Genomic DNA, 27054 nt, shown 5'->3' on the forward strand with positions numbered 1-27054 from the left:
ACCTAAACTAAAGCACAATCTTTTACTTTCTAAGGACTAGGAACTATCATTTGTCTGATGTTGATTTTAAAAACAGCACATGCAAAACACCAAAATACTCCTTTTCAGAAAAAGTTATCAGACTGAGCAAAAAGGAAAACAGCTCCCCTTGCTATAAAATTTCTCTGTGGATCAAGTTTGATGTGTAAATTCCATGGTGAAAAGGGCTGCTATGCATGAGGTTGAATATCTGTATAGAGATACTTAAAAATAATATTTATGAAAAAATAGGTATCAAAAATACAGCCAACAGACAGTTTCTCAGGCTCTTTCATGCTGTGATTTCTCATAAGCTCTCACTACCTTCTAGGACAATGAAGCATACCTGGTGTTTCATGTGGAAGTATTTTATACAGTTACCACAATAAATTGCAAAATTTTAAAACAAAAAACCCAACCAGAACTAGGAGTAACTGTTAGGTGGATTTTTTTATTGTATGCTTAGTTTTGAGTTTAAAAACTAAAAAACAATAAAAACCCAGCTTTGATTAGAACAGTTGTATATCCTGACACAACATAAACTTGAAAAAGTTACAGGTCTGAACTGGAATGCAGTGAAGTAAATACAGAACTATTAAATTTGAACTATTACAAAGTCTTCCTGTCTGACTGTTCTGTTACTCAGAACTAGGTTCTGTGCTGTAAACATGCTAGTCAGCTTAAAGACTGTAGTGGGTTGACCTTGGCTCTTATGCCAGGTGCCCACCAAGCCACTCTATCACTTCCTTTCCCAGCAGGACACCAGAGAGAAAAATAGGATGGAAAACACCTAGTAGGTTGAGATAAGGCAGTTTATTAAAGCAAGAAAAAAAGTGAAGGTTTGCACACGCTTAAGCAAAGGAGAAAAAAAAAAAAAAAAATCTCTTCTTCCCAGCAGAGAGTAATGTTCATCCACTTCCCAGAAAGTAGGACTTCAGCACACAGAGCGGATGCTCCGGAAGGCAAACACTGTAAAATAACAAATTCCCCTCTTCCTCCTCCCTCCCTTAGCTTTTATATCTGAGCTGACATCATATGGTCGGGAATATCCTTTTGGTTAATTTGGGTCAGCTATTTTAGCCTAGTTGTGTTCCCTCCCAGTATACTGCCCATACATCACAGCCCACTTGATGGGAGGAAGGGAGGAGAGCATGTTAAAGAGACAGCACTGATGCTGTGCCAATGCTGCTCAGCAGTAGACAAAACACTGGTGTGTTATCAACACCTTTCCAGCTACAAATGCAAAGCACAGCATTGTGAGGGCTGCTAAGGGAAAATGAACTCCAGCTCAGCCAGATCAAATAAAATACCTCACTCCAGATCAAGCATTCTAGCATGCAGATCTGGTTCTCCTTGTGGAAATGACAAGTACAAAAAAACTGTCAAATTCTCAAGTACAGCCATGGAAGCAATGGAAAACCTTTGTGTATCTCCCTCCCTTAGCCCTCCCAGTATCATCACACAGTACCATGCAAGCATAGTGGCAGAAGTACAGACAAGAAGACAGATATACTGACAGTGCACTACTGACCCAAGGGTCTCGCACATGTGCGCTCTGTAGATTCAGAGATAACCCTGTCCAGTACTTTTTCCACTAATACAAAATTACCAAATTTATTCTACATCTTGCTTGGAATGTTAGGCAACCCCAAATGTTTGGGGGTCTTCCAGCTGTGAACTGTAAAGCTTCCACTCCGAAGAAGAGACACAAGTACAGTTTACTGAAAATTTCATTTAGGAAAAAAAAAAAAAAAACAGAACAGCAAAACCCACAAACAGAAAATTAAGTATTGCATTTATGTGTTAGTACAAACCTTAGCCTTAAACTACTTCTCAGACAGCTTTTAAGTTAGTTTAAAAGTATCTTTCCTGGTCAACCAAAATTTTATTTATTCCATATCTATCTGTGCCCAAGATTATTATCGTCTCTTTAAGACCCAGAACCATGGCTGGAAACAGGGCCAGGGGTTGCCAGGGTTTCTTTAAAAAGTCAGAGCACCCAAGCCAGGTTCTCTTTTGCCTGGTGGCTTTTGCTCAAGGTAAAGGCTCTACTTCGTCAAAGGTTGTTTCAGGCAGGTTTTTCTGGGCTCACAAAAATAACAACTCATAAATCTGAGTTTCACAATCAGAAACTGTTTCAGAGTGAATTTTGCAAACTCTGTCAGCAGCACAAAGCCTGAGCCAGTCCCAGGGCTGGGCCACCCCACGTCAGTGTGGGCAGACCATTTTAGGAAAAAAGACATCAATGCTGAAAGTCTGGTCCACTACCAAGTTTCAAAAATCCCTAAAGCAATTTCTTGAAATAATGGCTTCCCAAACAGAGGTCTCATTGATCACAAGCAGGATGGTGAGCCTGACAGACATTACTTTTGATATTTATGCTAGAACTTTAGGAGCCATATTATGGCTCTACAAGTGAAGTGAGAAACAGAAGAGTTAGGGATCTGCTGATTTTTGGCTCTAAATTTAAATAGCAATACAATTATTATTAGATTTCACAAGGAAACAATTGTGATTGTGGGTCAAAACAATTTTACTTGCAACTAGACAATTTGCTTTAATAGACAGCTGCCTTTTCAGGAAACAAAAAATACCATTCTGCTTTATAAACAGACAAGAAACAATTAAACTCACAGCTAAACAAAAATCCAGCTGCTCCTCAGGAGTCTGGATATTTAAACTTGCAGCTTCTAATAGTGAAAATAAAATGCATATTGCACATAACAAAATTATTTTCTGATTTGCACAGTTGTAGGAAATCATTCTTAGATTAATTTGGAGTTTTTAATTTTAACTACCATCATACAATATATCATAGAATGGTGTGGGTTGCAAGGGACCTTAAACATCATCTAGTTCCAACCCCCCTGCCATGGGCAGAAACATCTTTCACTAGACCAGGTTGCTCAAAGCCCCATCCAACCTGGCCTTGAGCACTTCTAGGGATGGGGCATCCACAACTTCTCTGGGCTGCCTCTTACAGTGTCTCTCTACCCTCTATTTATTCTTTATATCTCATCTAAATCTCTCCTCTTTCAGTTTAAAGCCTGTCCGGTCACTACATGGTCTTGTAAATAACCTCTCTCCATCTTTCTTGTGGGCTCCCTTCAGGTACTGGAAGGCTGCAATTAGGTCATCCCTCTTTTCCTTTCTCATTTCCAGACTGAACAAACCCAGTTCTGTCAGCCTTTCCTCACAGGAGATAAGGAAATCCATCCATTCTTCCAACGAACTTGGTGGCCTCCTCCGGTCTTTCTTCCTGGGGACCCCATAGCTGTATGCAGCACTGCAGGTGGGATCTCGCCAGGGTGGAGGGGGTGAATCACTTCCCTCACCCTGCTGCCCGTGCTGTTTTTGATGCAGCCCGGACACCTGTGGCTTTCTGGGCTGCAAGAGCACATTGCTGGATCTTGTCCAGCCTCTCAACCACCAGCACCCCCAAGTCCTTCTCAGCAGGGCTGTTCTTGATCTGTTCATCACCTAGCTTGTACTGATACTGGGGGATGCCCCAACCCAGGTGCAGCACCTTGCACTTGGTCTTATTAAACTATAAACTATATATATAAAAACTATGAATATATGCAAGTATAAATATATAAAAGATATATATATGTGTGGTTTGTTTGTTCATAAAACTAGGACAAATAAACTATTCAAATACTACAAATCTACAAAATGCAAGGGTTTGTAGTTGGTCTTCTCTTATATAACATCTTTATTTCGTATTCTACCTTTTTCTTATACATAATTTTAGAATACCTCTGCACTAAGACTTTCAGACTTCTCTTTACTCTGGTCTTCATGTATGTTTTTTCCCAAAAAAGGTGATAATCAACTTAATTGTAAAAGCAAAGCTATGCATATAGGAGAGGAACATTTTGACAAAAGAAAATGAGAAAATACAACAGCAGTGCAACATTTTATTCTGTACACCTTGCTAAGTAATGGTACTGCAAAGGCCTTACAAATTCAATACCTCATCTCCATGCACAATTCAATCCCTGCTCTCATTTTATCCAATGTGGGAGTAACACAGCTGTCAAAAAACAAGATCACAACAGAGGTGACCTAAGTAATGCTGGAATTTAATTAACCAAACCGAAGGGGCCCACTTTCTTTCAACTTGACCACTTTTCTCGGGAGCTGTTTCAACTCTCTGAACTGCCCAGGCTGAAGCCCAACAACATTCCCATGCTGAATCTGAATACCTGAAAAACCCCCCCACGCACCCAGTATCAGGGACTCTCTTATAACTGAAAATCTCAGAGCAAAGGGTATGCGTGTATTTTCACCCCTATACCTGATACACAAAGAGCAACTTACTTAAAAATTAGGACATGAAATACTAACGCATACCAAATTTAGTGGCATCCTTCCAAGCCTGTGTTTTCCCAGCACTTCTCTCCTTGAAATCCAAATACCCAAAGGCAGGCTTGTGAGTTAAAAATATTTCAGTCTTTAAGCCTTTTGACTTGTCCCCACAGTTACCCACTGTCCACCCACCGCTTGGGAAAACGCACACAAATGAAAGCCAGCTAGGTAAACTCATACACCACAAATTCAGCAAGAGCTGTTCTGATGCAGTCCACCTGAACAAAAGATGATTGCAAATACACAACCTTTTTCAAACTGTACCCTTGTTCATGTTGCAGCAGGAAACATCACAGAAGATCTGGATTATCTTTTATCAACCTCATAAATAAATACTTTTACCTTCAGGCAAACCTGGACAAGTCCTGAGCTGCATTCTTTTGAAGTTAAATCTTTTTATGTGTGCTTGTCTTTTCCTTTCTCCCTCTCTAACAATAACAGGCCTTCATTCCTTACAAACTCTTCCTGTATAACTCCTATAAAATCCATAGAGAAATATATGTGGTTTGTATTTCCAGCTCTTGAACCAAAGTGAAGCTACTCACCTCCTTACTAGGCATGACCAGGAATTTTCTGCAAAAGTCAATCACTGGCTTATTTACGTCAACTAATATTCTCTAAGCAAAGCTCTGCACATAGGAAAACCAAAGTTAGGGCAAATCCCCAAGCTTAAAAAGGCCAGAAATGTCTCTAACTCCTGCTGTTTGAGCTGCAGCCACTGTTTCTGCTCCTGGAGGTAAGTAGTCTTGCTAAAGACTTGTGAGACTTGTATCAGCCAGAAAAAGCAACTGAAAATCTAAGCACAAGGGAGAAGCCAGAGGAGACAATCATTTTCAAGGAAATCTGCACTATTGCAGCCAAGGAGGAGTAGAAACATGTTGGCTGGAAAGCTAATTCAGTCTACAAGCTATTCCCTTACAGTGGTTCTTTTCAGAGTCTGTTTCAATATCTAAAACAAAGCTGAGTGAATTTCAGTCTCTAGATCACTGACATCATTTTTCCTAAAATAAACAGCTGCTAGAAAAAGTTGTTCTCCTGCACTGACCAATCAGGCTGGACACTCGTCCACATCTTCAAGAATTCATGTATTAATGGAGTTCTCAGGCAGGAAAAGCTTTCTGGAAGTCCTGTAGCAGTAACACTTACTTTTATTTAGCAGCTGCTGTTCTCAAGCTCCCAGATCCCAGAATGCTTTACCTTCTCTGTCTCTGGAATGAATCACCTCAAACTAGGGGAAGTGAACCTCTTAGTTCCTCCTTTAGTAACAGCTGTATCTCACCACAGAGCAGACCATAAACATGTGCTCTAAACATTATTCCAAATGTACATACGCATCACCACCAGACAGCTGGGCCCCTGGACAATGTTCATTTTCTATTTCAGGTACTGTCAGCACTTTAATCACTTCTCAGTTGAACAAAGAATGAAAGTGGCTCTTGTATCCCCAAAATACATCTACCTGTTCATTGTTCATGTAGGAGTTAAAAGTTAAGTTCAAACCTAATGCAGAAAGTACATATTTTTTGGTTCAAGTGTTGCTGTTCTTGCAAATCAGTTAATGGTTGCACATGAAACAAGTCAGGACTCTGATAAAAGACACAAAGCACACAGCACAAACTATGCTGGCAGTACTCTTCCAGAACCAGGGAACTGGCTCTCTCCTTTGGGATGATGCAGAATTGCTTTTAAATTGGAAACATCCCACATTTGCCTCAAAGATATGAAAAGAAAAAAAGTATATTAAAAACTCTTGATGCAAATTGATGAGTCTCACTTAAGATGCAAATTTAGTTTTAATCTCCCTGCATTTTGGTTCTCTGTGAGGAAAAAATACCTGCTGTTTTCCTTGCTTCAATTACAGGCCTCTTTTGCTCCTTCATAAGCCTGAACTGCATGCACTTGCTGGTGATTTTGGACCATTAACACTCAGCATGCTTGAATACAGGCTGAGGCTCAACACTAACACCTGCACTTAGCTAGATTACCAGAAGAAACACAGACAACATAATAGCATCACTGCATGAATTAACTTATCCTATGGATAAGTTTACCTGAAACAGATTCATTCAGACAGCTCACCATGTTGCTTAAATTCTATTGTTCTAGATATAGACCAATATGGTGCTCTTGGTTGTTGGGGTTTTAGAAGTTCTCCTATTTTCTCTTCTCTTAAAGAATTTTCCCCATATAGGTTGCCAGGGGGACAAATTACTGGGTGCTTAAGAAAAACAAAAGACCTGGGCACAGGGGGAGGGGTCCATCTGGCTACTCTCTTTCACCTGGGTTTTCTTGTGTAGAGTGGGGGATACCACGAGATTTAAACTGGGAAAAAGGGGTTGGGTACAGCTCCTGGCTGGCTGGCGTTCTTGGCGGAGGGAGAGGAGGGCTCCCATCTTTGTGGAGGGAGTTCGTCGCTGCTGGAGGCTTCTGCTTTCAGCTGCCTTCCTTCTACCATGAGTGGAGTTTGCTCGCTGGAGCGGCTGTTGCACTGGGACTCTAATACCCCACCTTACTATAAGAGGGACCTTTTCACCATCTGCTCGGGTGCCTGAGGGAAAACCCCGGGATCCCAAGCCTGCCTTTCCCTTCCCGCTGGGGAGCCGGGCTGCAGCCGCCCTGCCCCCACCATTGCTTCGAGCCTTTGCTACTCTGTAGCTCTGCACACCCTGCCTACTGAGACATCCCGGGGCTCCTACCGCAGCTCCGGAGTTCAATACATCTTGTCTGCCACCCGGGATTTGTGCTCATCCCTGCTGTTCCCGAGGGTCCGGCCGGACACCAGGATCAGGTGCCCAGGGGTTTGTGAAGCCTTTGTTCCGTCCCTCCCTGGGATCCCAGGCCACCAGTGACACGTGCTCCCTGAGCTCGCTCCGGAGCGCCCCCTGCAGCCGCGGGGGAACCATCGCACCTGCCCTGCTCACTGGGAGCCGCCAGCGCCCCTGCCGGCTGCGAGCGGAACTGCACCCGAGGGGAAAGGGCCTGACAGCCGAGAAGGCTGGGACTGGGTTTGTGTTTGCTGTTACTGCCATAGTTATTGCTGTTTGTTTGCCTTGTTATACACACATATATATATATAAGCAAAGAACTGTTATTCCTATTCCTCATATCTTTGCCTGAAAGCCCCTTAATTTCAAAATTATAATAATTCAGAGGGAAGGGGGTTGCGTTTTCCATTTCAAGGGAGGCTTCTGCCTTCCTTGGCAGACACCTGTCTTTTAAACCAAGACACTGGTGGTGCTCCATCACAAGAATGCTTTGGGATAACCACTGGTTAAACCTATCCATGGATGTGTTTAGAAAGATGTTCTCTAACCATATCACTCAAACGGTTTTGCTTCCTCTGTTATCAGTACCAGGCTTTCTGGGATGCATCACCTTTTTGCAGTACTAGGTACTTCTGGCTATGTGCACAGTCCCACATCTGAGGGCAACTGGATTACTGGGTGTGCCAGTCTCATTCACTTCAGATATAGATTTAAATTCTGTAAGCAAGGCTACAATAGACACCTCTTCAAATTTTTTATGCTGACTGTTGCAAGTGCAGATGGTACCTGGACTGATGCAGAGTGGCAGAGAAGGGTCATGCAAATGAACCAATCACAATGAACTGATCAAAAATTTTGGGGAAAACATATGGATTGTGAATCCATATCATCTTAGAACCTGGTATTGCTGTTTTGTGGTGCTTTCTACAATTTGGAGACCTAGAACTGCATTTAATGCAACTCTCAAACAGTGACATAAAAAGTAGGTCCTGATTTAGTAAATTGGTACAAGGCTGTGAGATCAATTTCTGGTTCATAAACATTCATCTGGCAATCCTTTAATATGTTTTTAAAGAGTTTTTAGAAAAATTATTATTTGAGGGTAACAGAATTTAACTAGAAAGGAAGGAAAAAGGTATGAAGTCATCTATCACTTTTTTCCTTAACATGACCCAAGCAAATGCTGATATTCATATATGCCTTGCATTTTAAACAAAACTAGTTTCCAACATGAAAGAGCAGTACCTAAGTCATCAGGAAACTGTTTGGTTTGCTAGGTTTCTCAAGTCTGTGAATATAACAAAAATAAAGGAGGCTGAAGAAAACAAGGCATGTTACTACAAAAACAAAAAGTGAACAAACACTATGAAAGGAGAACAACTGACGGGATTGTTTTTAGCAAAATGCTAACAAGCAGAACACACAGAAACATGAGGTCCTTAAATCTTGAATCTTTTGAGAAGCAGAAAAGGGGACATCCAAGACACCACAGAACCTTTATCTGTGCAAAGGTTAAGATTAATTTCCCAGACAAAAGGATCACATTTGTATTTCAGTGTTTTTACAGGTACACTGGAGCAAGAAAAAACTGCTTAACAAAGTACAAGCTTGTAGACCAGAGGCTGGCTGCTGTTCAGCCAGTATGGAACACAGGCAGAGCCAGCCAGCACAGACTCATCCTTAGAATACTACTGAAATTTATCATTCCACTTTTACCCACCTGGGATCAAAAGAAAATAATACCTGTTCCATTATCCAAAAAGAATACACGGATACATTTACAACTGTCATCCAATATACAGAAGCTATTGTGTCATTTTGATTATACTTCTGCAAACTTTTCTCAGTTATTTTAAGCAAAGACTTAACTTGAAGAACCTTGTGCTTTGATAACCAGCAAAAGAACAATATAACATCACAGTACAGGAACATTGCCACAAGTACAAAACACTAAGTAAAGTTTAAGGGTATTTCAAAGTCACCAAACTATGTGAAACTATCTCCCTTCATTCCTATCAAAAACAAAGCCCATCTTCAGGAACACTTCGGTAATTTGCAAGTGCATACTCCAAATGCTGACGTTCAGAACTCATGACTATTCTTTCTAACAGCTGAAACAGCACACACACCATGAATCATGGCATTCCTCTTACTACACTGCTAGGCTTTCAGCAAAAATTAGTTATGGTCATTAAATATAAAGCAGCAGAAAAACACTGATGACTCTACATGGTTGCTGAAAACTGTACAGAACCACAGTGAAAAGGCTTAAAGTGGCTGTCTAAAAGGTCAACCTAATGAATTTACTCCTTTTTTTAAGTATGGACCATGTAGTTCCACAGTATTGCCATTTGTAATAAAATTGCTCCACCACTCTATGGCACAAAAAATTGATCTTCAGGTGTTTCTAAGCAAGTACACATATCAAAAAGGGAAGTTCAGGCACACATATGTTTAGCAGAACTCTTTGATTTTCCAACTCACTAATTGAACTTAAAGGATTTTGCACTGGGACTCAAAAGACTTGTAATTTATTTTCAAGTAATAGAGCAATAGTAGAAGCAATATGGGGTAAACGTATATGATAATAATTATAGTATTTACTTCTTGTCAAAAAAAATTGAAGATGATTTACACACATTCAATACAAGCATATACTAACGTAAAAAATTATGTATATTTGGTGGAAAATTTATGCTGTACCTAAATGACTTAAGAACAAAAGTTCTTCATACAAAGAATATTTTATGCATATTTACTGAAAGGAACACAGGGAATAGCCTGACACCAGAAAACTTCAGATGAACTTCAGAAGTCTACCAAGTTTCTTAAATGGGTAACAGTTTAGGCAATGTTCTTCAAGGTTCAGAATAAGGTAGAGAAAAACAGTATCTAGCCCATACTACTCAACAGAGAGAGCTCACCGCTCTGGGCCATCTCAGAAACTGGACAGATCCTTCTGCCTGGGACTCCAGGAGCAGAGAAAATATAAACAATGTGAGAGAGCTGTAGTAATGCAGCTCTCTCCTTACACAGCTGGAGAAAGCGTGTCCACAGTAAGAAATAAGATTGGGTTCTGACAAAAAAAACTTCCCTCTGCTTACTGAAAGTTGCCTCCATCTGTGCAGTCTGGAAGGAGTTTGAACTAGTGCTCTTCTTCAGCATTTAGATTCTGCCCATGTTTGACAGCAGAATCTAGAGGAGGTATGATAAAAATGCAGGCAGACCTGCAGTCTACCCCATCTCTCACTTTCCTCTTATTGTTTAGCAGTCTGATCCAAAGCTTTCCGATATCCGGGGAAATCTTTTCGAAGAACTTAGGCTTTAAACAGGAGGGATCACAGACAAATATTTAACGCTTAATAAGTGAAACTGCTGGAGCAGGGATAGAGATGCCCAGGACAGCTTTCTGGCATCCATACATGGATAACAAATTGTACTACGTTTAGCAAAGCTTCCCTTACCACAAAAAAACAAGCAAAGCACTAGAGCTGACTAGGCTAAAGGCTGTTAATGTTATTTGTACAGCTAAAATTCTTCTGTTGGTCACTAAAAAAAATATAATCTCCTGGTTTGGAGGAATTTATTCAACCACAATTTACTATCAGATGCGTCTGTGGTCTACAGTGCTAAAAGAACACTTACAGAGTATTAAGCTTCACTCTGTACAGACTATTGAATATAACAGGCACCTCTTCAAAATTCAGACATTAAAATCTAAAGTTGTGGGACTCAGGAGGGTTAGTCTCTTATTATACACTTTTCCAAAGTCAAGAAAAAAATCCACCACCACATATATGAGGTGGTTGTGCATGTACTAACACCATCTTGGAAATACATGCAAGGAGATAAAAGATTTCTCTACATATCACTATTTGCAGAAGATGCTTCCTGCAGAAACTTTTCCAGGAAAAGTCCTCAGTTCTTCAGTATCTGTTGTATGTATTCAACGGCAGAAACTTAACACGTTGTTTAATTAACCAGTCTCCGACACTAAAAAAAATGGACAGTTACAGGATAGTCCAAATAAATCCCAGCATGATAAATTTGCTTAAAGAGCCATCCTTCAAAAAACAGTATTTGTCATAGAACCAAGCCTTCCTAACCAAAGCACCTTCATAACAAAAAACCACATTTTGAACAAGCTGTAACCAAAAACTAATGAGGCCTTTCTAATCAACAGAACATGCTTGTCAATGGGGAGAAAAGGGTGAATACCACAAAATCCTTATCTTATAAAGGGCGTGTTGCAGTGGCCAACTGAAACAACCAAGCAAGACCAAGAGAGTCACTGGAAAGAAGTCCAGCAAAAAAAGGAAAGGTACATTATGTTAAAAGACCAGCAAAAGGGCAGAAATTACACCCAATCAGAACAATATGATTACTTCAGGATTCACCAGAAAAAGGATTGCTATTGCTTCATGGTAGCCTAGAAAACCCAAGAATCTCCCACGAATTTTATGCTGTCTCTTGTTCTGTAAGTCTTCCCAGAGATTTGTCATTTGGCAATCATAATGAATTTGGTATCTTAACTCAAGCTCATTCATGCACATGCAATGGTTCTATGATCTCTTACATCAGATATAAATGGCATCATGACTGATAATGCCCTCTATTCACATTTCCTTTGTTTACTAGAGTAAACATATATATGACACATAAGGTAGTTCTGTGTATGCATGCTTTTGGTACAGACACGGAGTGGGGACCTAATTGCTTCTCCTTCTGGTCTTAGGAAAGTCACAGAACAAACAAGAGCCAAATCCTAATTTGTACTAAGGCATTTTGGATTGTTTCTTCCTTACTCTTTTAATCTCTGATGCTGCCATGCTAATTTTACTCCCGAGCAATTAAGGTGTTAAAATATATCCAGTACCTATAACATCAAGGTTATTTTTCCTTGTCTAATGAAGCTGAACAGGTGGGATGCCCTATTGCCTTCAAAAGAAGGAGGAAGAGTTGTCCAGGAAGCAGGTGCAGGGAAGGAAAACACCTGTGGCAGAGGCTTGCCTCTTTGAACTTTTTATTCAACCTGGTCCAGTAAACAGGTTGTAAGATTGGATGAGGAGGCTTCTCCTGTTGTATCTGTACATGGGAAGAGATACTGATTTGGACATCAGTGTTTAAATTAACAACATTAACAACCATAGATTGTAGCTGATGTGACTAAGAAACAGGCACATACTAAAAGATAAATACAAACCTGCTGAAAAAAAACATAAACTGGGCAAAGATAGACTTGGTTGAAAAAGCAGTGTTATATGGCCCCTAAGATAATGCTATTCACAGTCCCATCTGTTACCTTCCTCCTACTTTCTACTGCCTGAATCTACCATGCTGAAGAGAGGTCTTTTGCACAGTCTTATGAACGTAGAACTGCAGAGTTAAATGTACCATAAACTACATTAACATCTATTAAACCACTGAAATTGCACCCTATGGTCTTTGGGTTTAAAAGTGTAATGAAAGCTTTTGATAAAGGGCTAGTGAATAAATCCTTGGGATAACAACCCTGCCTATCACTGAGACAGAAATAAATTGGAGGATATTAAAATGAATTTTTTCTTTTGAAAGCAAGAAATTGGCTCTGCAGTATCTTGGAGTATTTGACAGGTGCAACCTGTGCTTCAGATAAACCTGTGCACTGTTATAAACATTGATACCAAGGGCTGTGGAGGCAAGGGTGCCCAGAAATGGAAGTACAGGTAGTGAGAGGCGGGAGGCTCATGGAAAAAATCCAGGGGCCTAGGGAACCCTGGTTCTAATCTCTTTTTGTCTTCAAACATAAGACTTTAAATATTTAGGTAAGGTGTAACTCTTCCTCCTTGGCTCTTAGCATTTTGGGGGAGATTCTCTTTTTATCTGTAAGTTTAAACTCAGCAAAACTGACAAATGGTACCTAATGAAATCACTGTCTCAGGGCACTAAGTAAAATGTACATAATTTCTCACTTCAGACACCGTCTTATCAATGCACTTATATGTTTGGGTAAAAGGATGTCCTGGGTTGCAGTGTATTCTATTACCATCCTCATGAGCTGTTGAAATCAGGTGGGGCAGTGTTTCCTTGCCTCCTCCCCCCAGACTATCTTTCTGTTAATGGCCCATCATTGTCCTGCTGCATGACTCAGAGATAACTCCCTCTGGACTATCTTCTGTTAATGAGCCTAATCAACACTTGGCCTTATGACTCATCACCCCATTGTGAGATGCTCCACCCAGAGGGAGGAACCAAGCATACCATCCTGGATATAATCTGAGATTCTGAACACCACAGACACCGGCTTCCCACTGGATTTCCAGAGGACAAGAGCTACACAGCCACCACTGGACCTTCCAAGGAAGAGAAGCCCCTTCTACAGGATCACTGCTTCCACAGAACCATATCCACCACTTCAGGAGGACTGCAGCCACCATTTTATTGGACTGCTACCTCCACCCTGACTAACAGGGTGTCAGGTTGTATCCTGACTCTGTCAGTTTAAACCAGTGTTTTCTGCCTTTTGTTTTTTAATTTCCCTATTAAATTGTTATTCTGACTTGGTGCCTCCCACTGGTTTGTTTTCAAACAAGTAAAAAGGAAAAAACTATTTTTCAACAGACCTGGACAGACTAATTTCTGGAGCTCAGCTTAGCACTTAAGCAAACATGGAAGACTTTCAATTCAGTATATCTTAAGACATATTCCTAAAAGAGACAACAAAAGTAACTTCGTATCAGTAAATCCTTTGAAAGTCTGGCCCCTGGCTGCACTTAACTGTTGGTTCCTATCTGACCAATCCAAAATGCTAAAATAACTTTCTTTTTAACAAAAAAAAAAAACCAACAGAAAAACAAAACAAACCCAAAATCGAACACAAAAATCCCAAGTCCCCAAAGCATGAGTCCAGAGAAAATACATTCCAGATCAATCTCAGTTTATCAAGCACAATCTTGAAAACATCTGTGTGAAATTATATTTATTCCCTAACATCTTGAGGTAACAAAAAATTTAAGCCACAGTACCGTTACAATTAATGATGCATTAATGAAGAAGGAAAAAGAAAATTACCTATTGCTGCACACTTAGAAATGAAACCTTGTAATCCTATGTTTGCATTCAATGTCTCTAACACACAAAAGAAACCATTTTATATTAATTTTTTGCTAACTCTTTATCAGCTTCATGATTAAGTGGACTAACTAGATTTAAATTGTATCTGTTAAAGAAAAGAACACACAAAACTTCAAGAAACAGAAGACTTAAGTTTCCTCAGAGAAAAATCAATTAAAAGCAGCCACTCCACAATGGTTCAGATACTGTTTCAAGCTGGCAGCATTTTATAGTCTAAATTTGTCTATCTTCTATAGTAGAGGGGAATTGTTGGAGGACACCTTTTTATCCCTACCTTGTACCAAATTTCACTTTGTCTCAAAGAATACTGCATCCAACTGGTGACTAAAAACTGAAATTAACATTTATTCACTAGGAATTTGTTCTTAAGCTTCACTCACCAGAAATGGCATCAAAGCTGCCGTTTTCTTTGGTAGTCATCTGCATTCCTGTTAAGGTACCAAAACCAAGCAGTTTTGCCTCAACCTTTGAGTTTTGCAATAAAGAAGTGGCCCTCTGGGAAAAACAAGCGTTTAACAACATAAGAGGGCACCTCCCTACTGAATAGCTATTTACTTTGGGTTGAAGAGGAGAAAAAAATCTCAGTTAAAGTCAAACATCCCATCTCATCACATGACATGGGTGCATACCAGAATGTTGGCTATTTATTGCCTCCATGGAAACATTTACTGCGTACATGGAGACACTTCTCAGATACTTTCCTTTATGAGAAGAAAAAAACAGGAGCAAACCAGCTTATAAATATTTGGCAAATTTTGACTGATTGTTGTTGATTACAGTTACAAAAGGCTAGAAAATCTGGAAAGCAACATTCTTGAGATATAGGAATTTGGGTTCGCTCAGCCCTACCCTATTTGGATTAAATTAAAAACATCTTTTTTTTGCCAAAGCTGTTTCTGTTCTAATTGTTAAACACCAGTGAGCAAGCAAACATACTTTGCTAGGAAGCAAACAGCAAGGCTTTGTTGAGAAAGAAACTTAAGTGTCTGCTTTCTAAAGACTTAATCAAAGTCCTTCATTTATCATTTCAAGCAATTTCTAACATGGACATATGCTTCTCTTTCCACAGACTGAAGAGCTGGAAGACAAAAGAGTGCAGAGGGATTTAGCAGTTGTTAAAGTAAGTGAAATGTCTTAAAACGGAACACAGAACAAGAACCATGTGCATTTCTGTTGCCAATCCACTGAATTCAGTCGAACCAAAACAAATACTATTTTGGCCAACAATAAACTTCGGGTTTACCAGTTTTCTTTATTAAAAAAAAAATTTAAATCCTTGTCATGGGTTAGCAAGCATAGTCCCGGAAGTGATGTTCTTGCAAAGGGGTGCTTACAGCTTCCTCTGTGACCAGACAGAACCTATCACATGGCCAGTTTGAATACGGACAATTCTTTAAGCCACTTAAAGTTGTGACCACCTCTGTGATGCACACTTAAGAATAGAAACCCTGAGGCAGAGGCTCTCTCTCGTTTCCGGTGCTGGGACAGGTGGCTGCGGGCCCTGTGGGGGGGCCAGTGGGCCCGGCCCAGGCCATGCTCGGGCCAGGCTGGGCCGGGCCACGGCCATCCTGGAGCCAATGGGCCCTGATCCACCTGTGGACCGCCCCCCCCCCCCCCCCCCCCCGCAGGGCTGTGGGCAGCCAGAGCAGCTCGGAAACCCGCCCTCCAGTGCCAAGGCCAAGATTTCAGCTAAAGCTGCACCGCTGTCCAGCAGAGGTCATGTGACCAACAGTGATAAGCAACATTCCAGCTGCAAGGCCTAGGTGAGATTAACCCTTTTAGTGCTGTGAAGAGCTGAAAACCCGAGGGAAGAGAAAGAGGAGATGCTTAAAGCTGAAATTCTGTTGTAAAGCTATGATATATCAGAGTACCTGTTGTAATTTCATGAAGATATGGGGGGTGGAGCGTTCAACTTGTACTTGCAAGCAAAAGCACCTGTGCTGAGATAGGCAGATGCTGACGCAGCTGTAATTTCATGAGAAGTTTGAACAGGGAGAGATGGAAGCGATGAGGACTTTTGCTCCAAATGGGAAAGGAGAAAACCTCAGTTCCTAGACATGCTCCCAGAGATAGTCCTAAAGATGAAGATGAGGAGGACCCTTTGCTCCCAGGGAAGGAGAAGGGCCTCTGTTCTTAGAGATGAAATGCTCCCAGAGATGGGTGAAGAGAACTTTTGTTTCTGAACGGCTCAACCTTAAATTGTACCCCAAAAAACTTCAAGAGTGGACCCTCGAAAGCAGTTGCGGGAAAGCTGCAAGTTGGGGGAAGGGACTCACATGCGAGCAGAGACTCCTCTTCCTAAATGGACTGAGCAAAGTTATTTGGAAGTGGGCGGCTGTCTCGTTGTGATAATGTGTTCATAGCATGGGCAAGAGAGACTCCTCTTCCTAAATGGACTGAACAAGGTTATTATGGAAGTGGTAAACAGACTGAACATCTGAAGGGTTGTCTTTTTACATTGTCAGTGGGAGAAGGGAGAAAGGTGGGGGGAGGAGAAGAGTTCTAAAAGTGTGGTATGATTTTTTTTTTCTTCTTTTAGGTCTGCTAATAAACTTCTTTATATTCTTTCAAGTTTGGTGCCTGCTTTGCGTTTCTCCTAATTCTTATCTCACAGAAGGTAAACAGTAATGAGTATTTTGGACCAAACCACTACAATCCTGTATCTCAACCAACTGAATGCTGCACACACAAATGGCATTTTCTCTCTAGAATAATTTTAGCGTGCTATCAGGATACTTAGAATAGACCTGAGATAAAGCAGACAGTGCCAAAGGAAGAGCAGCATTCATCTGTCCTTCCAATAATTCACCTTTTCTATTAAAACGAGTTTATGATCTTTAGCAATATGTATTATTTTAGTATCTTTTAATTTTAATATCTTTTTTTAATCTGATTTAATTTTCAGAACACCTCTGAGCCCAGGCTTTTACCAGAATCCACTGGCAGGTTTCACATAAACCGGTGGTTTCTATTCAAAAGACTAGCATTTTCAGCAGGAGGGAAGTGTTTAAGAACAGTATTTCTTATGTACTATGCCAAGTAATAATCCTGGAAATTATCACTGAGAACTAAAAAAAAACCTCAACAGGAGACAAGTCAAACCTTTACCACTTACCTCAATCCCTCTAGTTTGTGGAGGGGGGAGCTTTTTTCAAAACTATTTGTCATTTCATATTAGAGAGAGATTTTGGAAGATAGTACATGTATGCGGCCACAGGTATTATACCTTACTATTTTGCAGCAAATGAATAATCTTTTGTAAATATGTATGTATCTATTGTATGGTAAGTGATATTTAAAGAAAAAAATAAGAGTGCTCAAAAAGACCAAAAAGTAATTTCTGTTCCTTTCGATCTCAAAAGCCCTTCCTGACTTCAAAACCACAGGAAAAGCAATGGTAATTATGTCAGACATGGCAGTAGGAAGATCCAATTCTTCTGCTTTCAAATCCTACACTTAATTGCATACTTTTAAATCGGTGTAACAGAAGTCTCTGTGCTAATGTACTGCTCAAAGAGGATGAAATCTGATACAAATTGAAAATTAGGAATTTAATATAATTTTCCATCTATTATGGACGACCACTTCCCAAGGGATATGAAAAGAAAAAGTATTTATAAGAAGAAATGCAAATAATTTATTGCTTTCCAATTGTCAAAATTCCTTAAGAATATTAAGAATGAAGGATAAGGAACTAAATTGGGATAGCAAACTGTCCATAGCCTGGCTATATTCAACACCTACGTACACAATCTTATTAACAAAGGGTTCAAGATAATTTAAAAGGCAATTGCTTATGTCTGCAATATTGTATCATGCCAGCAAATCAAGAGCCTCTGGGTATATTTTTCCTTTATCATGTATTCCCATCTTTTGGTCTTTGCGTAATAAAGCCAAATAGTTGTACAATGTCAAAAGAGATACTACTATCTTATTCACTTCTAATTTCTATTTTAACACATCAACTTGGAAATAGCCATTCCATATACATATACGTATACCTACAGAGAAACTAGTGTTCACAAGTCTCTGCTGTAGCCTTCCTGACCACCTTGGTAAGGAATTTCATAGGCCCACATTTTTTGAAATTAACAAAAATATGTATAACTGTAATATAAGAATCATCTGTCACACTAACATCTCATACTATTACTACTGAAATTCCTGTGGGAAAACAGGTACAAGTAAAACCATGAAGACTAGATCCTACACAAGGCTAGGGGTTTAACCTAATGTAAAGTAGAACTGAAAAAGGCGCTCTGTATGAGACTTCCCTGCACCTTAAAGATACCACCACTGTTATGCACTTTCAAATGCACCATGTCTTGCACCCTAATATTTTCTGAAGTACAGAAAAGATTCTCTCTGAGACTTCAGGATTATAGCTAAAGGCTTCATATTCTAAGGTTTTTGACTTTGATCACATTCTGGATGTGAAATCAGCATCTCCTTTTAGTGGTTTCTCACCTGTAGTGAAAACTAGGACGCATTATACGTTTTTAAGGCACAACCATGATACCAAACGTCTGCACAAACCATAAAGAGAAGCTTGTCCTGGTGTTTATAAATCTTAAACAGAAGATGACCTAACTGCCCTGTATTTACCTTAAGCAGCACACTAAGCTCAAACTTGTGTTAAGTACAGACCCCATCCTTAAGAGAAAAATACAGCTGTCGTCTGTGTACGTGCTTTAGCTCCTTGTGATCTTTTGCCCAGCCTATGCAGAGGCATTGCTCTGCCTGCAATTCCCTTATTCAATATCATAGGGTAACAGTCTGCCTCCTAAATATTTACTTGAGAAAAGGATAACATCTATTCTCATGGTATATTTTCTAGCTTAAACTCAACTGATTTTTTTTTGCAGATTTACAATGAAATTCTCAATATCTATGCTATCACATCGTATTTCTGTTCTATCTCAGATAATTTTAAAACTACCCTGCACACAAATTAGATACAAAAACCTATTAAATGGCACATGTGACTTCTGAGCAGCAGGCAAACAAGCTACTTGTACTTGTGAATGGTCTCTGACTAACTCTTATCAAAGACATCAGCAGCATACAATTCTGTATCTTCCAACAGAGTGCTGCCTGCATGCTTATCTCTGCTTTCAACTTCCTGTACTGTTGTAGTTACCTACAATGCAATGCATGAAAACGGGAAGGTAAAATCCATCCAGCCAATCAATCCCAGCAATTAAAAAATATTTGACATCAATGCATTGCTTGTTGAGGGCTAGGTCTATACAAAGGAAGGGGGAGAGGATGGCAGGGGGAGGAAGAGAAAGGAATCATAAATTATATGGAAACATCATGAATAGGAATTAAGACATCACCTCCAGTCAAGATTCAGTCTCTCTGATGCTACTCTTTCTAAAAAACACTGCACAGTCTCATCCAACTCTGATGACTCCCAATGGAGTGCTCTACCTGCCACATGCAATGACTGTTCTCTTTCCACCCTCCATATTCCCCCACTTTTCTGCAGATTGCAATCTGCTGTGCATTAGGAAATACTCCTATTACAAGAGTGAGGCAGTGGAAAAAGATCAAGCTCCCAGTAAGCTTCTGCCCTCACTGATATGGTCATTAGATGGTCAATGCTAAATCCAGATTATAAAAATCAATTGAAACTGAACCTAAAGAGAAGCTAATTAAATATCCTAGCTTTGTGTGTCTCTCATTTCATAACAGGCAAGTTGTAAAAGCAAGAACTTCGGCATTCATTTAATACCTTATCTCATGTTTTTACTTAGAACAATGTCAGGCTTGCATGTGCACTGAGGTGTGCAGCCACAGGTGTAACATTCTGAGTCCTCACATCAAAACTACATCCATTAAAAGCACAGCATGAACTCAAGAAAACATCAGGAGAGCATTCACACTGGAGTCAGAATCTGAAGGGACCTACTGGAGGTTTTCATCTTTTGTATGTGCCATCTGGTTAGAGAAAAAAAAAAATCTAATTTATGGTACATTTATGGAGATACGCGAATAGGCATATCCTTTACTGTTTATTTATTTAAAGCCTAGTGCACCTTCTGAAATACTCCAGATACACAGTAACCAAAAGCTACAAACTCACCATATAATTTTGTTGTTTTTAAAATTCTGTATTAGAATTCCAACCAGAAACTTTTGAACAAAGAATAAAGTCTTTAGGCAAATTTACAAGTAATAAAGTAACTTGTATCAGTCAGTTGCATCTCAGTTCATTCTGTGTATTGACAGGGATCATATTTAACTACCACAGCTTTCTTTCCTAAATTAGAACCACTAATGCTAAATAGGGAAGGGTAGACAGCTACTTCAGACATCAGTAAAGTGGCATTAGCTTCAAGCAAATGAGGTCTCCTTTCTTCTTTCAAACACTCTGGAACAGTTGCAAAAGATTTTGCTTTGGTCTCATGTGACAAATGTACTCACCTTCTCCATCAGGGCTCATATTTTCATAGGAATCCCAGCGTATTAGTGGGTCTGATGTATTGTAATCAACTATTACTCCATGATCATTTTGAAGGTGTTCACATCCTAAAATGAAACATGTTTGAGACCAAAAATTATCAGTCACATATGTAATTATACACACACACAGATGTATGTATGTAGGCTTCTGACAGACGTTTGCTCCCTAAATGGCAACACCCTATTCTGAAAGGTAAGAAGCAGCAAGAAAGGAAGAAAGGTTAAATAAAAGAGTTTAAAAAAAAAAAAAAAAGGTTAATTTATTATTCAGAGACTTTTATCTTGAGCTTTTTGATTATGATGTAGGCTGATAATCTGGATCAGTCCCTAAACACAAATAACACAGATGATCCACCCAGCCCTAATAGGTCAGACATGATAAAGAGCTTTTGAGAATGGAACCACGAGCATCTATAAGAAGATGGTTCTAAAGGAATGATAAAATTAGACTTTGTTACAGATTTCATTCAGATTCATACAGATTATCATTCTGATACCAGAGAAATTTAACACTAAGGATGAATAGGGAGAGCTGAAAATTGTGACTTCATGTCCCTTTCAGTTCCCCCAAAGTGGCAGCTCTGCAGAATCTGAGACTAAACAGCTGCCTTTCAATGTGTTTTGCTGTGTTTAAGTATGCTCTGCCAAACATACCTGGAATTTTCAGCAGTAACCCATGTTTTTGTGCCTTTAACAAGGCATTAAATAATGATCAGGTTTTAAATTGATACAGTGAGGAACTTAGGTATAGTCCAGTCATTCAAATGCTAAGCACTTGAATCAAAGCACTTGATGCAAGGCATCAATAATTCATGACCTTGAACTTGGCTTTGATACTGATACAAATCAAACAGTTTGTCTTTTCTATCTAGATTAGGGAACAAAGAAATCCTCAGTTATCAAACCTTTGGCTGTGTCTACAGAAGCAATTCCTACTGTAGATTGTTCTAGAGCAACAGTATTATGCACATGCTGTGACTTTTAAAACAAAAATAGTTACAGTTAGAACAAGAATGCTATGGTCCTGCACCTTTATATGCAGCCTGGAAAAAGCCATCTGTAGAGTTTCTGTGACGTTTGTCACAAGGCAGACTTACGAATTTTATTATTAAATATTCAGGGATCTTATATTCTTGGCAACTGCATTCTTTCTTAAAAAACATCACAGTCAGTTATGTTCTAGAATACTGTGTACAGTTTCAAGCTACAGAATACAAGAATTATATGAATAAAGTGAAGCAAATGACAGGACTTTCCCTGTGAGGAAAAGCTGAGGGATCAGGGCTTCTTCAGTCTGGAGACAAATGGTCTTGACAAGGATCTGACAACAGCCTCCTAAAGGCCATAGAGGAGACAATCAGGTTGGAACAAGGCAGACAGACAAGAAACAGGCAAAATTTGAATCTAGATAAATTTAGAGTTAATATAAGGAAAAATAATTCCACTGTGAGAACAGTCAGACACAGAAATAGCCCACCCACTGAGGCTGTGACATCCTTTCCTTGAAGTTTTTCATTATTTGACTGGACAAAGCTTTGGCAAAATGGTCTGATCTCACAAATGAGCCTGGTTTCAGCAGAAGGATGGACTAGAGATACCCTGTACTTATTCTAGAATTCTATAGTATTTTCAGATGTGGAAAAGTGATTTTGCAGAAATTGTAAATAAGTATTTCAAGGTATCACCAAAAACCGGGATATAAACTCTCCAACCAATTAATAGGTTAGAAAGCCAACATTACTAGCAGTGCTGGCTGCGTGGGGATTTCTCCTCAAAGCATGTATCCCCAGTAACCTAACAGACCAGGTTATATTCCTGAAACGAATACATACTCATCACGTTTCCTGAATACATGTATATATACTAATTATTTCTGTGGACTTATTTGGATATGGTTCCAGATTTTCTGATTAATCCTTTCTCTTTCAGAGTATTTTAAACATGTGGTGAGGCCATAATTTACTTCTCTTATCATTCTTTGTTCTAATACACAATCCTTGTTCCCAAGGATTGAATCCTTGATCTCAATTAGATCTCTGCTAGTACATATTAATCACTAATATAAGTAAATAAGGAAGCATTAGCTGGCACAAGACTTGTTAGTCACAGATGTAGAGAATTAACACAAGGTCACATTAATCTCTGGTATTTGTACTAAGCACTGTATGGTGCAAAACTAAGCATTAACCACAAATATAGGGATCATATAGTGCTAAAGTTAAAGAATTTTTCAACATCTTCCCAGACTGCTGCATAGACTTCTTCTTAAAGAAATATAACTTGTTCAGTAACAAAGGTGAGCTGCTCTTCCTAGCCAGTTAATGCCTCAGGCAGGAATTGAACACAAATATCCAATTACTTAGAGCCTTACTTTCCAACAGCTTAAAGCCTCTCATTTGTCATCTAAGGAAGCGAAATTTGAAAAAAATCTTGGTCCTTTTTTAGATGTGTCAACTGGCCTGTCTTCAAGCATTTACTATCCAGAAACACTTAGAACAAGCTAGACAAATTCATTTATAAAACTGGTTTTCTTTAATGGCTTTCTAACAGGCTAAGTGAGATCTTTGTGCTCAGTTGGGCACAATCCAAATTCTTAGTGACTGCTGCCATAATTTTCTAAATTATCAAACTCGTGGAAAAAAAAGGAGGAAAGCATGCAATTCACAGGACACTGAGGACACTGAATGGGAATATGTATAAGACAGACAGTTAAGAGTATTTGGTTTTCAATCAGTCTCAGGCAGAATCCATACTTTTTGGGACACCACAAAATGACTAAAAACACATTCATTAACAGAATTAAACTGCAATGATCTGCATGATCTTAAGTTCTTACTGTAAGTAATAATTATCACATAATCTTAAACATATTAAAATAGAATTTTGGAAGCATGCAGAATATCCTACAAGCCTACTTCAAAGGAGAAGCATTTCCAGGAAAACTATAGCTGTATCTCTTTATGCTAAACTGAAGATAGTCCAAACTTCAATACTGCAAACATAATCAATTATGACAACATCCAAAAAAGGTTATGGGATAGGCCACTTGCTGTCACTCATGCTGAGCCAAACCACCTACTATCCATGTTCTACACAGGTACACAAATGTTTTCTACTAGTTGTAGCAAGTGTTCTGGCATAGCTTTAAAACAAAATCTGGTGACTTCTATGCTGATATAAATGCAGAGTCTTTATTAATTTTTTCAAATTTAAACCGGTAACTAATATATTTTAATGAAAAAGTAAAATTGCAGATTTTTTACAAGAGAAGTGGAACAAAAGAGGAAAAAAGATTTTTTTAAAAAAATGCATATTTCATGATGATTTGCTTTCAAATGAAGCATATATTTGGTTCTCTATGCTCACCTTGAATTTTCTCTGGAGTTCCTGAAAACACTAATTCCACCTTGCTGTAATCAGGGAAACGGTCATCTGAGAACAAAGGATAGGATTTCAGCAAGATGTTTCCCAGGAGAGCAGTTTCAGAACACTCAGAAATCAGGATTCTCTATAGCTATCTATACATATACCCTTCTTCCCTTCTCTCTTCCCTTCTCAGTTGCAGCTTAGTGATCTGCTTTTCAAAGCTACATTCTTTGTGCCACACATTTTCCAGAAAAGACCACATAAATGCCAGCTAGAGTTTTGCTTGCTTTCTAGAACAGCCAAAAGAAGAGATGTACAGTTCCTAACCCCCTCTCTAGACAGACATGGCTTATAAAGAAAACACACCCAGGTAAATCAAATATGTTCCCCATATTGGCTAAACCACAATACTTGACCACAAAATTTTTGGTAGTCTTATGTTGTGTGTTGCAGGAAAATAGCTTGATTTTAGTTTGCTAGTAACATAGGCTGAAGTTCCAAACCTGATATAAACATAATAAAACTGAAGTTTTAATTTGGAAAATATGAGGACTAGTATGACACATTTTCAAGTGTGTCTGAAAACTCTGTGTCCATTCTTTGATACTCTGAAGCATATTAAAAGACAGACTACGTCACAAACACATTATCAGACTTTATGACTGTTTTCACTAGCCAGAAAAGGGAACAATTTAGCTCATATTATTTCCTTCAATGGTGACTAAGAGAGAATGTCTGTTGTTTTTATAAATGTGAGAGAAGGTGATAAGGACTATGTAGGAGTATCTGAATTATTCTGACGAGTTAACTCACGTGAAGAGCTTTTCTTGTCATTAGCGTTTTACCGGTGTTACACGCTATAATTTAACTAACTCAAAGCAGTCTCCCTTTCCCCAAAAATAAGAAAGGAGGGAAAAAAAAGAAATAAGAATCCTTTTGAAAACAGGTGCTGAGGAAGATCATCACATGCACATGCCTGCACGCCCACACATATACACATCCAACCAACAACAGAAGACAAGTACCTTTGTTGGCATTATCCAAATCTTCTTTGCCAAACACCAATCCATGTCCTTGAATAGCTCCAGTGTGAAACTGAAGGCGAAAAATCACATCACGAGTAGCCGACCTGTATTTTTTGTGATAACACTTCATCTAGAAAGACAGAAAAACATTTTATGTCAGAAGTATTTTCTTACAATTCTGAACAAATGAGTGAATGTATTAGTTGCTAATTAAAGCAGTCACAACACAATTTATTGTAGACACCTCTGATGTTGAAACAAGCAGGGTATGCATTATTCTATCCTTTAAAATTACACAGGCCCAAGGCAGGATACTTCTAGATACGTAAAAAATAATAATCACTATTTTCATCACTATCAGCCATGTATCAGTAGGTTATGAGCCAGAATCACAACGTCTGGCAGTACAATAATGAAGTGCTGACAGACTTCTTCCCTACCAAATTAATGAATTTCAGCACACACATTTCAAAATAAGTGAAGAACATGAGGACTTTTTCAAAGCAACGCTGCAAGCTGATTATATCTATTTGAGGACTTTTAAAAAACCTGCTCTAGTGATGACAGGATCTTGTTTTAGGTTACCACAGGAAGTTGATAGTAGTTTTGACACCTTGGATAAAACACGGAACTCTACAAAAACATCTAGTATGAATTTCAGTAGCTAAAAGTGAACACAATATACCTATTCTCTAACACCACCTTCCCTGAGACTAAACCTATGGATATTTTACCTACTAATTCTCTGAGTCTACTGTAATACAAAGCCACTCAGCATTCTTACAGGAATATGTAAAACTTTTGGCAACCTTAGTCACAGGACTGAAAATTTTATTGTATTATCCTTATTGTATCAGGATTTTATGATAAAGCAGATATTACTGAAATGCATTAAAAAGACAACAAATATCACTTTTACTAAAGCCGGAATAAAAAAAGCATCCTAGACATAAAATGCCAAACAATTCAAGAGCATAGAGTTATTCAAATTAAATGATGCAAGAAAGATGTAGGAGCTTACAAGGTGCAGTGTTTTATTTCCCCACTGCTTTTCTTATTAAATGTCTGCCTTCCACATTGTCCCCACTTCCCCTGCCCCTAGTCCTGGCCACTCCCGCAGGTTCTCCCTATTGGTTCCAGTACCTCAACTCTGCCCATGTACCACCCCTGTGCCCTGAGATCATTTGTCCAAGTGCTCTCTCCACCCCCTTCATCCCCAGATAGGACCCCAAGCTCCCTGACCACATGGTCTCTCTGCCTCTGGGAACCGGTTTGTCACCATGTAATAAAAGTTCCTCTGAGGTCCACATGGAGAGACCCTTCTCACCTCCTTTACTGTCACTGTGTTGTGGAGCTGTCAGCTAGCTGGAGCAGGAGCACAGGGCCGTCCGGAAGGACTACAAGAGAGCGGAACTGCTGCTCTATCCTAAGCACCCCCGCAGTGCTTTCTGAGAAGGCTGCGGCTTGCTAAACCAAACTAAGCAACGCAACAACAAGGGATGCTTCTGAAAGTTGGAATTAAAACACAGTTATGAAATTCTTCTCACTACAAAACTTGAAAAATCTAACATAAGATGTTGCTATCTAGCCTTCTTTATAGTAACCCCGTGATATCTTAAATTCCAGAAGTTAATCAGCACTGACCATATACATGGCACACAGGACAATTTCTGAAATATTTCAGCCCATATACCAGAAATGCTTTCTTTTCAAGTATTCTGTACGCAAATCACATATTCCTAACCTAGTATAAGGGCTGGGAGATTCTCTATGCATGTAATCTTCATTTTATCTGAAAGCGAGGTTGTTTGTTTGTTTTTAAGAGAATCCCCTACCGTATATTGGCAATACCAGGTAAAATAGTGTTCGCTTCTTTCTTCAGACAGTGCTTTACATGCAGTAAAAGGAACATTTTGTAAAAACCCTTG

The 27054-nt window shown here is 39.2% G+C and overlaps 1 protein-coding gene across 3 annotated transcripts in view; it reads right to left on the bottom strand.

Annotated features, from left to right (window-relative positions):
* Positions 1–25271, bottom strand: part of LOC121672993 (tensin-3-like) — a 93211-nt gene extending 67940 nt beyond the window's left edge. For 2 of the 3 annotated variants that reach the window (XM_042045983.1, XM_042045981.1), the window contains exons 1-3: positions 25127–25271; positions 24102–24167; positions 20697–20801 (exon numbers count right to left, since the gene is read on the bottom strand). In XM_042045983.1, the coding sequence (XP_041901917.1) occupies positions 20697–20801; positions 24102–24167; positions 25127–25256 (301 nt within the window). In that variant the 5' untranslated portion in view covers positions 25257–25271. The remainder of the gene's footprint in view (positions 1–20696; positions 20802–24101; positions 24168–25126) is intronic. The other variant, XM_042045982.1, reaches the window with a different exon arrangement.
* Positions 25272–27054: the final 1783 nt, after the last annotated feature.

Source organism: Corvus kubaryi, unplaced genomic scaffold (genome assembly GCF_017639235.1).
Source record: "Corvus kubaryi isolate FWS band 111438036 unplaced genomic scaffold, C.kubaryi_AGA036_p1.0 65075, whole genome shotgun sequence".
Taxonomy (NCBI): domain Eukaryota; kingdom Metazoa; phylum Chordata; class Aves; order Passeriformes; family Corvidae; genus Corvus; species Corvus kubaryi.